This window comes from Astyanax mexicanus, chromosome 6 (genome assembly GCF_023375975.1).
Source record: "Astyanax mexicanus isolate ESR-SI-001 chromosome 6, AstMex3_surface, whole genome shotgun sequence".
Taxonomy (NCBI): Eukaryota; Metazoa; Chordata; class Actinopteri; order Characiformes; family Acestrorhamphidae; genus Astyanax; species Astyanax mexicanus.
This window is the reverse complement of record NC_064413.1, coordinates 3,235,591-3,246,908: the sequence shown is the minus strand read 5'-3', so window position 1 is coordinate 3,246,908 and position 11,318 is coordinate 3,235,591. Positions and strand designations below refer to the sequence as shown.

Below are 11,318 nucleotides of genomic sequence, written 5' to 3'. Positions count from 1 at the left end.
ACTTAATTTAAAGAGGGATTGCAGAATAACAAATAAATAAATAGAGGGTAAAATGTTTTTCTGTCTCCATTTTATCAGTACTTCTGGGGTGGGTTTTCTTAAAACGATCATAGATCTTAGAGAGAGAGAGAGAGATACAGGAATATATATGTATATATATATATATATACAGGAGCACAGCTCATCCCAACCAAATCAGCATCTCATTTGGGTTTAGGTCAAGGGATTGTGGAGGCCATGCACTTATTTTTTGTTTACTAGATAAGTCTATATATTTGTCACTTAATAGTTTTATATCTTATGTTAATATTAATCTACAATGTAGAAAATAAATTACTCTAAACTCTTGACTGGTACTTTTTATATATTTGCAAGTTGATACACAACAGAGTTTCCCTATAGAACGGCCACAATGTTAGTTAGAAACACATTTTCAATAGGTGTAGGTGGGATTAAAGACACTAGACCTAGAGATACCAAATATTTTCCCAATAGCAATCCCCTGTAATAGCCTGTAATATGATATAATATAATATACTATAATTCAACAACAGAAATAATCATTTTTCTCTCTTAAAAATTGACGCTCACTGATGTTTAAATTGTTTAAAATTCTACAGAAACTCAAGTCACTTCAACATAAATATATATATTTTTATATTTCTTTGAGCTTTATTAAATTAAAGAATGGAAAAACATCGTATCATATGTTACAACACACCTTTAATTGTGTTCATTGCACAACATGGCCTAGTCTGGAAATGACAGTTACAGTGGAAATGATGGCATATTCTACAATACATGCAGAGGAGGCAGCAAAGCAAAGCAGCTATCAGTCATTGGAGTATTGGAGTGGGAAAATTGGAAATTTCAGGTTTTTGTCAGTGTTTTTTTTTTTTAGCTGGTCTTGCTGAAGGACTCGTACAGAGTGGCGAGCTGGTCCTTCAGGTTCTGGGCGTAGGGGTCCAGTTTCTCCCTCAGGTCCTCAGCGTAGGGAGCCAGACTCTGCTGGACCATCTCGGCTCTCTGGGCGACCTGGGTCTGAAGATCCTCGGCCAGGGGGGTCACGGTCTTCTGGAACTCCTGCAGATGCTGGTCGACTTTCTGCCTCAGCTCGTCGGTGTAGGGCCCCAGCTGAGACTGCAGCTCCTTCACTCTCTCCTCCAGGGTTCCTCTGAGCTCCTCGGTCTTCTGAAGAACGGTGGCCTTCAGGGCTTCAGAATCCAGGTTTCCAGCGTAGGGGGCGACGGCCACTCGGAGCTCCTCCACTCTCTGCTGGATCTGGGCCTTGAGGTCGTCGGCGTAGGGCTCCAGCTTGTCCCTGACGGTGGTCATGTCGGTCTCCAGACGCTCCTTCAGAACTTCAGCCTCCTTGGTGATTTTGGTCATGATGTCCTGAGCAATGGGGCTCATTCTGTTCTGGAGGTTGACGGCGTACTCGCTGGCCACGCTGGCGCTGTCTGTGATTCTGGCACTTTGGAGTAGAAGAAGAGGAGAGAAACACTTAGTAAAAGCAAAAATATATATTTTTTAAATGGGTAAGTCTTTTCTTGACTTGACTTACTTGACTTCCTGTCCCAGCTGAGACTCTCTGATCATCTTCACTGTGTCCTCAGCAGTGCGTGTGGCCTGGGCAACATAGTCCCAGAATGCATCAGTCAGCTGCTCCAGCTGGGGTTTGGGCTCATCAGCGTAGAAGAGGTTGGCTTGGGAGCCTGATCAAAGAAAAATATGGTTTTTAGTTGATTTTAATACAATTTAAACGCAGACAGGAATCAAGTCTACGCTAGTTGTCGACTATATATTTATTTTATTTCAGTTTCAATGGAAATCAATCATTTAAAAAGCTTTATATATAATGTATAATGTATTTCAGCATAAAATGAAGTGATGTAAAGTAACAGCACGTCTAATAAATACCTGTGAAAACAGCGAGCACCAGTATCGCGAGCACCTTCATGGTTGCTGACAGATTCTGTAAAAGTCCAAAAAGTAATATTTAAGTACAAGCTGTTTTTTCCATATATATATATATATATATTTATATATACACAGGTACAAAATGAAGAACAATTGAACACAGTTAACCCTTTGAGTTTGCTTACCTTTCAGACACTGGATGCTGTCAGAGGCCAGACTTGAGTGTGTGTGAGCAACCCTACGCCAATGGCGGCTCTATATATACACTGAAGAGAGGTGTGCGTTGCGCTGCCAACCCAAAGTCCAGCTCATAGTGCATTGCTGTCAGTGCTGCTCCACATCATAATGTCCTGATTGGACCATCAGTTAGCACAGGGCCTGAAGTTCAGTCGAGACTGATAAACGTCTCGCTATCATGGCCTAATAAAAGCAGAGATAGCGTACAGAGAGTTGAAAGTTCAGTCATTAAGTGACAACCTCCCTAAAGAAAGGAAAGTACACAGAACACTGCCTGCATGGGGTCACTGTAACTTTAGCAGGTTAATTTTCTGACTGTATCGAGCTAAATTAAAAAATATATACTTAATTGTACTTAAAACATATTGAGACATGTCTAAGTATGCTGAAAATATGCTAACAGATTGTGTACTTACTTAAAATATATTAAAAGTACATTAATATTATGCATTCATCCAATAATAGACTAATATGAAGTACACTTTTTTTTACAGTTTAATGTAATTCAATATACTTCTAAAATATTATTTCCAAATATACTTTTGTACATTTTTAGCAAAGTGTGTTAAAAACAGCTCTTACAGTAGTTCACTTAAAGTGCAATTTATCTTGTAACTTTATTTTAGAAAGTAAATTAAATTACTACATTAAAAAAAAAAATTAACATTTAAAATTTGTAGTACAGTATATTAAAATATATTGTTATAACCAACAATGTATACTAGACTAGAAAAAAGACAGGAACAAGAAGCATATATATATTTGTACTCTAATGTAAATAGATCACATATATTTAACATCAATTCTTAGTACATTTCTAATATACCTGGTATATAATAAATAAATAGTGATACAGTTGTAATACTCATTATTAAATGTATTATAATTTTACTGTAAGCATATTTAAAATATATGGCGTTACATACATGAAGTAGTTTAAAAATGTTTAAATGTTACTTAAGTATATTTGTAATAGTTTCATTTTAGTACAGTTAAGTCCACTTAGCACAATTTAAGTAGGACTTTTTTATGCTATAATTAAAGTATAATAAGTATTAAAAAGTTGTTCCATTTTATGTGTGGCTACAAGAACACTTTAGGGCACTATAGCTTTATAATAATGCTTAATATAATTTAATCTACTTTTTTCACTTGGGGACAATTGGGTTTAAAACTTAATTAATATATATTTTTATTTAGTATAGTAAAAACGAAATCATCCTAAATCATCCAAATGGTCAATTATTTCGTTTTTCTATCCAGCCTTTCGCAAACATGATTTTAAGGAAATTTTAAAGTTAAATCTTCTCTCAATTGTTTTTATTTTTGCATATTGCAACACAAATCTGATGGTTTAGTAAAAGTTGCTAAATGCAAAAATGTAAAAATCAAAAAATAAAGATATATATATATTTTTTTTTTCCTAAAAATAAAATTGTGAGGTGCAGAGATGGAAAAAAATAAAATTGAAAAAATATATAAAAACATATATAATAAAATGTTTTGTACACTGCACTACATTAAAGCAAAAAAAAAAAAAAATCAGTAAAATAAGGAGTTTTTGCATCCAATTTTCTATTTTTGCATTTAGCCTCAAGCAGCCGGAAAACTGACCGCATGGCCTGGGTTGAATCATACTTCTAATTTCTAACTAATGTAAATATATATATATATATATATATATATATATATATATATATATATATATATATATATATATATATATATATATATATATTTATGTAATTGCTGATTAAAATAATGTTTAAACATCATTTTCCACTGAGAGCTGAGGTTTGTAGATGTAGTCATGTTGTTTAATGTTGTTTAACCCCATAGATACAAAAAGTAAAATCATCTCATTCTCTTCTCGGTGTCTGTCTGTGTGGTTATGTGGAGGGCTCATGATAACAGTTGGTGATTTAGTTGGACTAAGTACTTTCAGTCAGGACAGCTGGACTCCACTGGACTTTGATCCAACACAGCTACTAGGTACCTTTGAAGACTTTGATTTGATTAGGTCTTGGAGATTTGACCAAGACACTTGGTCCCATTATCTATTGAAATGAATCATCATCTTGTGGTTATGTTTTTATACTGCTATTGGAAAAAATTGTGTTTCTTCAGTTAACTTAAGTCAGTTTAATTTTAATTTCTATAATTGATGTAATTCATTTCTAATTAATGTAGAGATGATATGATTGTAACTGCTTTTTTAGGTATTTTTTGCTTATTAAGCTAATGACCTAATTAATAGCCATTAATAAAATAAAGGAGCCTGAATTTTGTCTTAATTATTTTGACAATCAACCATATGAAGACCAGCTTAATCACTTTTTGTTTTCACTGCATGTGTCTTTCCTGTCACAGCAAGCTTCTAGGGTTGTATATAAATAGTTTGTTCTTTTTATGAAAATAGCTAAATCATTACTTAAGGCCCTGTCCCACTGCGATTGCGTCTAAATATCCACTAAAGTACGTCCAAATTTCAGTGGACGCAGTTTAGTGGATATTTAGACGCAATCTGGACGTAGTTTAGTGGATATTTGGACGGCACCGTCCAAGTGGACGTAGTTTAGACGTTGCCGTCCACTTTAGACGCAAAAGTGGTTTTGGTACCTCCCAAAATTTTCGGAATAGACGGCGACTAATATGGACGTAATTTAGTGGATATTTAGACGCAGTACGGACGTATTTTAGTGGATATTTGGACGGCACGTACAGGTGGACGTCGACGTCCATAAAAATATTTTTCTGGCGTCCATCGCTTTACCATCAGCCGGTCGTACAGTCCAAACTCCACCCGGCGTACAATCCAAGGCCTGACCCAGACAGTCCTCTCCTGCTGCCGCCTCCTCCTCCTCCCGGTCTGGTCCAGCACATGGAGGAGTAAGTTCTGCTGCTGCACCATCACTGCAAGGAATCTGTGGTCCATGGTTGTGTAGAAGAGAATAGATGTGCTCTCTCTTGTAGCTCAAGAAGAAATGATGATTCACTAGAAAAAACAACCATATATAGTTGGAAGTCGGCGTCCAACTTCAATTTTCGTCTATATTTTGGACACAGCGCGTTCACTCAGTGGACGCAGTGTTTTCTGATCAATTTGGACGTACTTTAGTGGATATTTAGACGCAATCGCAGTGGGACAGGGCCTTTAATATTTCTAAAAAAAAAATTAAAAATGTAATTTAACCACTTTAAAGAATTATTCAACTACAGTTTTACTCTATTCAACCAGACAGTACTTCAAACATGGAAAAACACACCACTAACATTAAACAAAATTTATTTAAAGTGAAGTGTTAACATTTCTCTATATGTGTAATAATGTGTTTGTTCAGAGAAGATATTGAAAAAAAACATTATTACACAGTGTTACACTGTGTGACACAAAGGCCATGCTATATTGATATTGACACTTGAATGGACTTTACCCACTGCTTGTGATGGCAGGAATAATCAAATCCACTTCAAAGATAATTTTAACACACATACAGTATTTGATATGTTTCCAATATTATTGTACCCAAATGTATATCGTCCCTGTCCAATAAAAAAATAAGTATCTCCATTTTTGTTAGTTATAAGTGTTCTACATCATTTTTCAAACACACAAACTGTCTCTTAAGACCTATCTGCATTGGATTAGTTTCTCAGGGGTTTCTGAGGTAATTTTCTCTTTTGTAAGGGTTAGGGTTCTCTGTGATTTTATTCCCATCCAGAACGACCATGTATGTGTTTAATTTCTTAGACATTTTCACAACAAAAAAAAAAATTACAGGCTGAATTATCTACTGTATTTTGCTGAACTGCGTGGTCCTCCGGTAATTTTAGTCCCGTCTTGAGGAGAGTTTATCTAAAAATATTAAAATTTTAGGAATTGTAATATATTGTATGTATAATAAATTATTTGAGTAATATTGTATAAATGAAGTAATTGTAATTAGGTAATATAAAGTTTACTAAAAGAAAGGATTGACTGAAGTTCAGTTCACTTATTTACTCTGTGTAACATTTAAGTCTGGAAACCGAGTTGACGTTTCTTAAATTTATCGGAAATTAAATTTACTTAAAAACGGAAAATGCAGAAAGTTGCGAAACTTTTTTAAAATAAATTTCACTCAGCATTTTTTTTCAGTGTTTTTTTGTTTTTTTTCTTGTAGTCCGGATGCAAGAGGTTTTTTTTTTGATGAATGGACCAACAGAAAATTTCCAAAATGACCTGAAACAAACTCTTTATACATTGATTTCTTATTCAATTGAAAGTTAAAAAGTTTTTATTTTCTCTCTCTTGTAAAGTTTCTGTTTTTGAGAATCGGGTTTTTCATTGGATAGTGACAATGTGATGGATCGCTGTTCCACCTCCATTTTATCAGAGATTATGTCAGGTCTTAGCCCTGTCTCGTGTCTCTGTGTGTGTCCCACGTGACCTGTGCTCCCCTGTGTCTCCCGTCTCAGTACTTTTCCACCTGTTTCTAATTTGTAGCTCCGCCCCTTCCCCAGGTGTTTCTAATTATAGTGTTTCCTGTTTCTTTTTATAGCCCTCCTCTGCCACTTTGTCTCCGTCGGTCTTTGCACCTTCCCCTGTTGTTTTGTCTCTCCGTGTTCCTCCGTGTTTCATAGCCCTAGTCATTGCCCGTGTTTACCTCAGTTTATCTTTTGTGTATGTTTTCTAGTTTCTTGTTTATTTCCTCGTTTCCCAGTCCTCTGCTTAGTGTTTTGTTTCTAGTATATTCCTTGTATATATATATATCCCTGCCCTGTTTAGTTTTGGTTATTTCTTGGTTATTTTTGGTAGTTTCTAGTTTCTTGTTTATTCCTTGTTTATGTTCTTAGCTTTGTTTGTTTCTTTGTTTATTTACTCCCTGTTTGTATTTATATATATTTAGTACTTCTTGTTTGTTGAGTTTATGTTCACTAGTTCCTCTCGTTTGTTTTGGTTTACTTAATTATTACGTGTTCTTTGTTATTTGTTTATCTTTGTTATTTATATATATATTTATTAAGTTATTCGTTTTCGTCCCTACCTGCACTTGTTTCCGCCTCCTCGTCACCCTGCCTGGGTCACTTCGTGACAGATTAGTGGAAAGCCTGTAACAGTTTACAGTTAATAAGGATAAATATGGCCTACAAAGCACTAAGGTTGTCCGTTTTGTAAAAGCTTTAAAATCTGTTTTTCAGGTGGGAATTTAACAAGAAATCATTTAATTGTATATCCCAGAGAGTTCCCAGGTCTTCAGGAGAGAAGCTCTAATGGTCTTAACTCTCCTTCAGGGTTTATCTGTCTGTTCTTTATCAGTCCGGCCGGCCAGCAAAGGTTATAGGTCAGCTGATTTTCCTAAAAGTTAAAAAGATGCCTTTACTTAACCTCAGTGATTGTGGGGGTCTGACGGTTATACGACTAAACCAGCTGTGTGGGTTGAGTAATCTGCTGCTCTCTCTCATGACAAGGTCATCCTCATTACCCTTTTCTGGACGATAGACAGAGCAGAGAAACATCTCCCGACAGTCGGTTTTACGTCTGTAATTTATCTACCAAGCAACTTTCTACATCAATAATCTGTTAGTTTTAAACACTAAATAATTCCAAATAATTATGTTTTTATTAGTCTGTTAATTTGATCTCAACTGTTGTTTTCACCACTTGTGAAAAAAGTATTAAAAAGTATACTCAAATTATGCCTTACTCAAATATTCTCATAGTTCAGTACTTTTTTGTACTTTTAAGTAGTTTTTAAAGAACGTTTTTATAATGTTTTATTGTAATCAGACATGTTTAAAGTACTAAAAACCCAGATTTGAGTAAAAGTACTTTAAGTAAAAGTATTCTTTTAGCTCCACCCTTCAGTGGAATTACTAAAGGATTCAACACCTAAAAATGGTGACTTTCTTTGATTTTACCAAATTGAAAACCTCTGGAATATAATCAAGAGGAAGATGGATGATCACAAGCCATCAAACCACCAAACTGAACTGCTTGAATTTTTGCACCAGGAGTAAAGCAGCATAAAGTTATCCAAAAGCAGTGTGTAAGACTGGTGGAGGAGAACATGATGCCAAGATGCATGTTTAAAACTGTGATTAAACTGTGACAATATTTTTATTTGGAATTTGGGAGAAATGTTGTCTGTAGTTTATAGAATAAAACAACAATGTTCATTTTACTCAAACATAAACCTATAAATAGCAAAATCAGAGAAACTGATTCAGAAACTGAATTGGTGAAATGGTATGTGAAACCCAAAGTACTGAACATCTAAACGTGTGTGTTCACAGTATTTACAGGTGATTGCACAATCTGGAAGTACAAACAGAATGAACTGGATTAGACCTACAGTAGTGATGACATATTTCTCTTATCTGTGAGTTTTTGACTGACAGTAAACTCAGTTTCTCTCAGTTTCTCAGAATTCAAACAAATCAGAGCTTTTCTAAATGGACGGTTCAAAGATTTTTAGTTTCATATTGCCAGTTATTACAGCTATGGATTAATCGAATCTTTCTATATTTTGCACCATTAAACGTTTGATGAACTGTACTGTACCTCTCTGTTGATATTTAAAGATTTTTGCTGCTTGTCCTCTGTCCCTTTTGCTCCAAATATTGCAATGCACACAACATTATGATATTATGTGACATACCAGAGTTCAAAAGAGGACAAATTGTTGGTGCACGTCTTGCTGGAGCATCTGTGACCAAGACAGCAAGTCTTTGAGATGCATCAAGAGCCACGGTATCCAGGGTAATGTCAGCGAGATACCACCAAGAAGAACCAACCACATCCAACAGGATTAACTGTGGACGCTGTAAGAGGAAGCTGTCTGAAAGGGATGTTTGGGTGCTAACCCGGATTGTATCCAAAAAACATCTCAACTCTCAACTCATCTCATCTCAACTCTCCTGTTTCCACCAGAACTGTCCGTCACCACAATAAATTATTGTGGTCTAAAACCAGGTGTTTCATACAGTTTCATTGTCCAACCCCTGTATATGTGTATTTTTTTTATTAATTTATTAATGTATTTATTATTTATTTTTTTATTTTTTTATTTTTTTTGCATGAAATCAGAAGTAGAAAACCAGAAAAGATTAACAACACTCAACACTTTCTTTCTTCATATGGAAATTTGTTTATTCTAGCATATAAATACAACATATGACGTCATTCTTCAACATGAGATATACATTTACAAACACATTAACGAACACATTCACAGTTTTTTTTTTTTTTTCAGCAACTATAGCAAAGTTTTCTTTAGTGAACAAATGGTGAAACACCCCACCAATGGTTGGGTTTGGGCTTGAAATCTTGATGGTAAATTGCTTTTGCTTTTGGTATTGACTGGAACTTTTGATCAAATGTGTTGGATTAAAGCGTCAGTTTCATTTAGCAGAAATATAAACAGTCCATTGAGGGTTTTATTCTATATATTTTTTTTTTTTTTTGCAGTATTCAGCTGGTTTTGGTGTAGGACTCATAAAGAGAGGTGAGCTGGTCCTTCAGGTTCTGGGCGAAGGGGTCCAGCCTCTCCCTCAGGTCCTCAGCGTAGGGAGCCAGACTCTGCTGGACCATCTTGGTTCTCTGGAGAACGCTGGTCTGAAGATCCTCACCTAGAGGCGCCACGATCTTCTGGAACTCCTGCAGGCGCTCGTCAACCTTCTGCTTGAGTTCTGCGGTGTAGGGCTCCAGCTGAGACTGCAGCTCCTTCACTCTCTCCTCCAGGGTTCCTCTGAGCTCCTCGGTCTTCTGAAGAATGGTGGCCTTCAGGGATTCGGAGTCCAGGGACTCAGCGTACGGAGCTACAGCCACTCTGAGCTGCTCCACTCTCTGCTGGATCTGGGCCTTGAGGTCGTCGGCATAGGGCTCCAGCTTGTCCTTCATGGCGGTGAGGTCGGTCTCCAGACGCTCCTTCAGAACTTCAGCCTCCTTGGTGATTTTGGTCATGATGTCCTGAGCAATGGGGCTCATTCTGTTCTGGAGGTTGACGGCGTACTCGCTGGCCACGCTGGCGCTGTCTGTGATTCTGGCACTTTGGAGTAGAAGAAGAGGAGAGAAACACTTAGTAAAAGCAAAAATATATATTTTTTAAATGGGTAAGTCTTTTCTTGACTTGACTTACTTGACTTCCTGTCCCAGCTGAGACTCTCTGATCATCTTCACTGTGTCCTCAGCAGTGCGTGTGGCCTGGGCAACATAGTCCCAGAATGCATCAGTCAGCTGCTCCAGCTGGGGTTTGGGCTCATCAGCGTAGAAGAGGTTGGCTTGGGAGCCTATTATAAAAAAGAATATAGAAATTTAGGGGCTTAGAGGGAAAGATAGATGGCTAGATAGATAGATACATATATAGATATACAGACAGACAGACAGACAGACAGATAGATAGATAGATAGATTTATTGATATTTTATTGATCCCAGAGGGAAATTCTGGAATTTTCTGGAATAGTTGTAGTACAGCACCAGATTTGCACACTGCATAAGTACAGTGTAGCATTAATCAGTTGAATTTGAAATGAATATCAGAACGTCATCGAGTCTTTGCACAGTTTGCTTCTCATCAAAACTCAACGTAGACACACTCTTAATGCCAATAATCTCAATCCAATATCTAATTTACTTCACTACACTTTTGCTAATAATAAAACACAGAAACCTTCTTTACCTGTAAGTGCCACAACAGCGAGGAGCAGGAGTGTCTTCATCTTTGATGTTGTTTGCTAAAAAAAATTAACACAGAAATCCGATTTAATTCCCAGTCTAGAGACTCCACACACTCCACACACAGCTTGTCGATTAGCCTGTGCTTCAAAAGTCACTCACCTCTTGGCTGATCTTTCCCACCGAATGTGTTTGCCCAGTCCAGTAACCCTGTGTCAGTCTAGACGGAGTATGGCGGTGTATATATATGTATACGCAGACAAGTCCTTCGCAGCACAACCCAAAGTCCAGCAATCAGTGCCATGTTGTCAGCGCCGCTCCTATTTTTTTTTTTTTTTTTCAGCTTTCAGAGCTGTTAGGTTGCTCGCCTGCTGTCACATGATGTTATGCTTCCACTTATAACAGTGATACCAAGCCCCTAACTGTACCTCCAATCAGCTGCCAACATTTCTACAAACATCAACTCTGCAAACATCAACTTGACCTAGTTTTCCATAGTAATG

At 36.6% G+C, this 11,318-nt stretch overlaps 2 protein-coding genes across 2 annotated transcripts; both read right to left on the bottom strand.

The window, feature by feature from the left end:
- Positions 1-706: 706 nt before the first annotated feature.
- Positions 707-2,230, bottom strand: LOC125802358 (apolipoprotein A-IV-like). The gene is made up of 4 exons (XM_049480143.1): positions 2,106-2,230; positions 1,921-1,975; positions 1,565-1,715; positions 707-1,474 (listed from the first exon to the last, which is right to left on the bottom strand). Exons 2-4 carry the CDS (start codon positions 1,958-1,960, stop codon positions 898-900), a joined length of 768 nt encoding a protein of 255 aa, XP_049336100.1. The 5' UTR covers positions 1,961-1,975; positions 2,106-2,230; the 3' UTR covers positions 707-897.
- Positions 2,231-9,263: 7,033 nt separating this feature from the next.
- Positions 9,264-11,069, bottom strand: LOC103046789 (apolipoprotein A-I). The gene is made up of 4 exons (XM_022674043.2): positions 10,978-11,069; positions 10,820-10,874; positions 10,278-10,428; positions 9,264-10,187 (listed from the first exon to the last, which is right to left on the bottom strand). Exons 2-4 carry the CDS (start codon positions 10,857-10,859, stop codon positions 9,611-9,613), a joined length of 768 nt encoding a protein of 255 aa, XP_022529764.2. The 5' UTR covers positions 10,860-10,874; positions 10,978-11,069; the 3' UTR covers positions 9,264-9,610.
- Between the last annotated feature and the right edge of the window lie 249 nt (positions 11,070-11,318).

What these genes read in the sequence shown, in the direction of transcription:
- LOC125802358 (XM_049480143.1), bottom strand. Translation starts at nt 1,960, where the DNA reads ATGAAGGTGCTCGCGATACTGGTGCTCGCTGTTTTCACAG. An exon ending in GGTGCTCGCTGTTTTCACAG is followed by an intron (nt 1,716 to 1,920) that starts GTATTTATTAGA and finishes TTCTTTGATCAG; the next exon opens with GCTCCCAAGCCAACCTCTTC. An exon ending in CAGCTGGGACAGGAAGTCAA is followed by an intron (nt 1,475 to 1,564) that starts GTAAGTCAAGTC and finishes TCTACTCCAAAG; the next exon opens with TGCCAGAATCACAGACAGCG.
- LOC103046789 (XM_022674043.2), bottom strand. Translation starts at nt 10,859, where the DNA reads ATGAAGACACTCCTGCTCCTCGCTGTTGTGGCACTTACAG. An exon ending in CGCTGTTGTGGCACTTACAG is followed by an intron (nt 10,429 to 10,819) that starts GTAAAGAAGGTT and finishes TTTTTATAATAG; the next exon opens with GCTCCCAAGCCAACCTCTTC. An exon ending in CAGCTGGGACAGGAAGTCAA is followed by an intron (nt 10,188 to 10,277) that starts GTAAGTCAAGTC and finishes TCTACTCCAAAG; the next exon opens with TGCCAGAATCACAGACAGCG.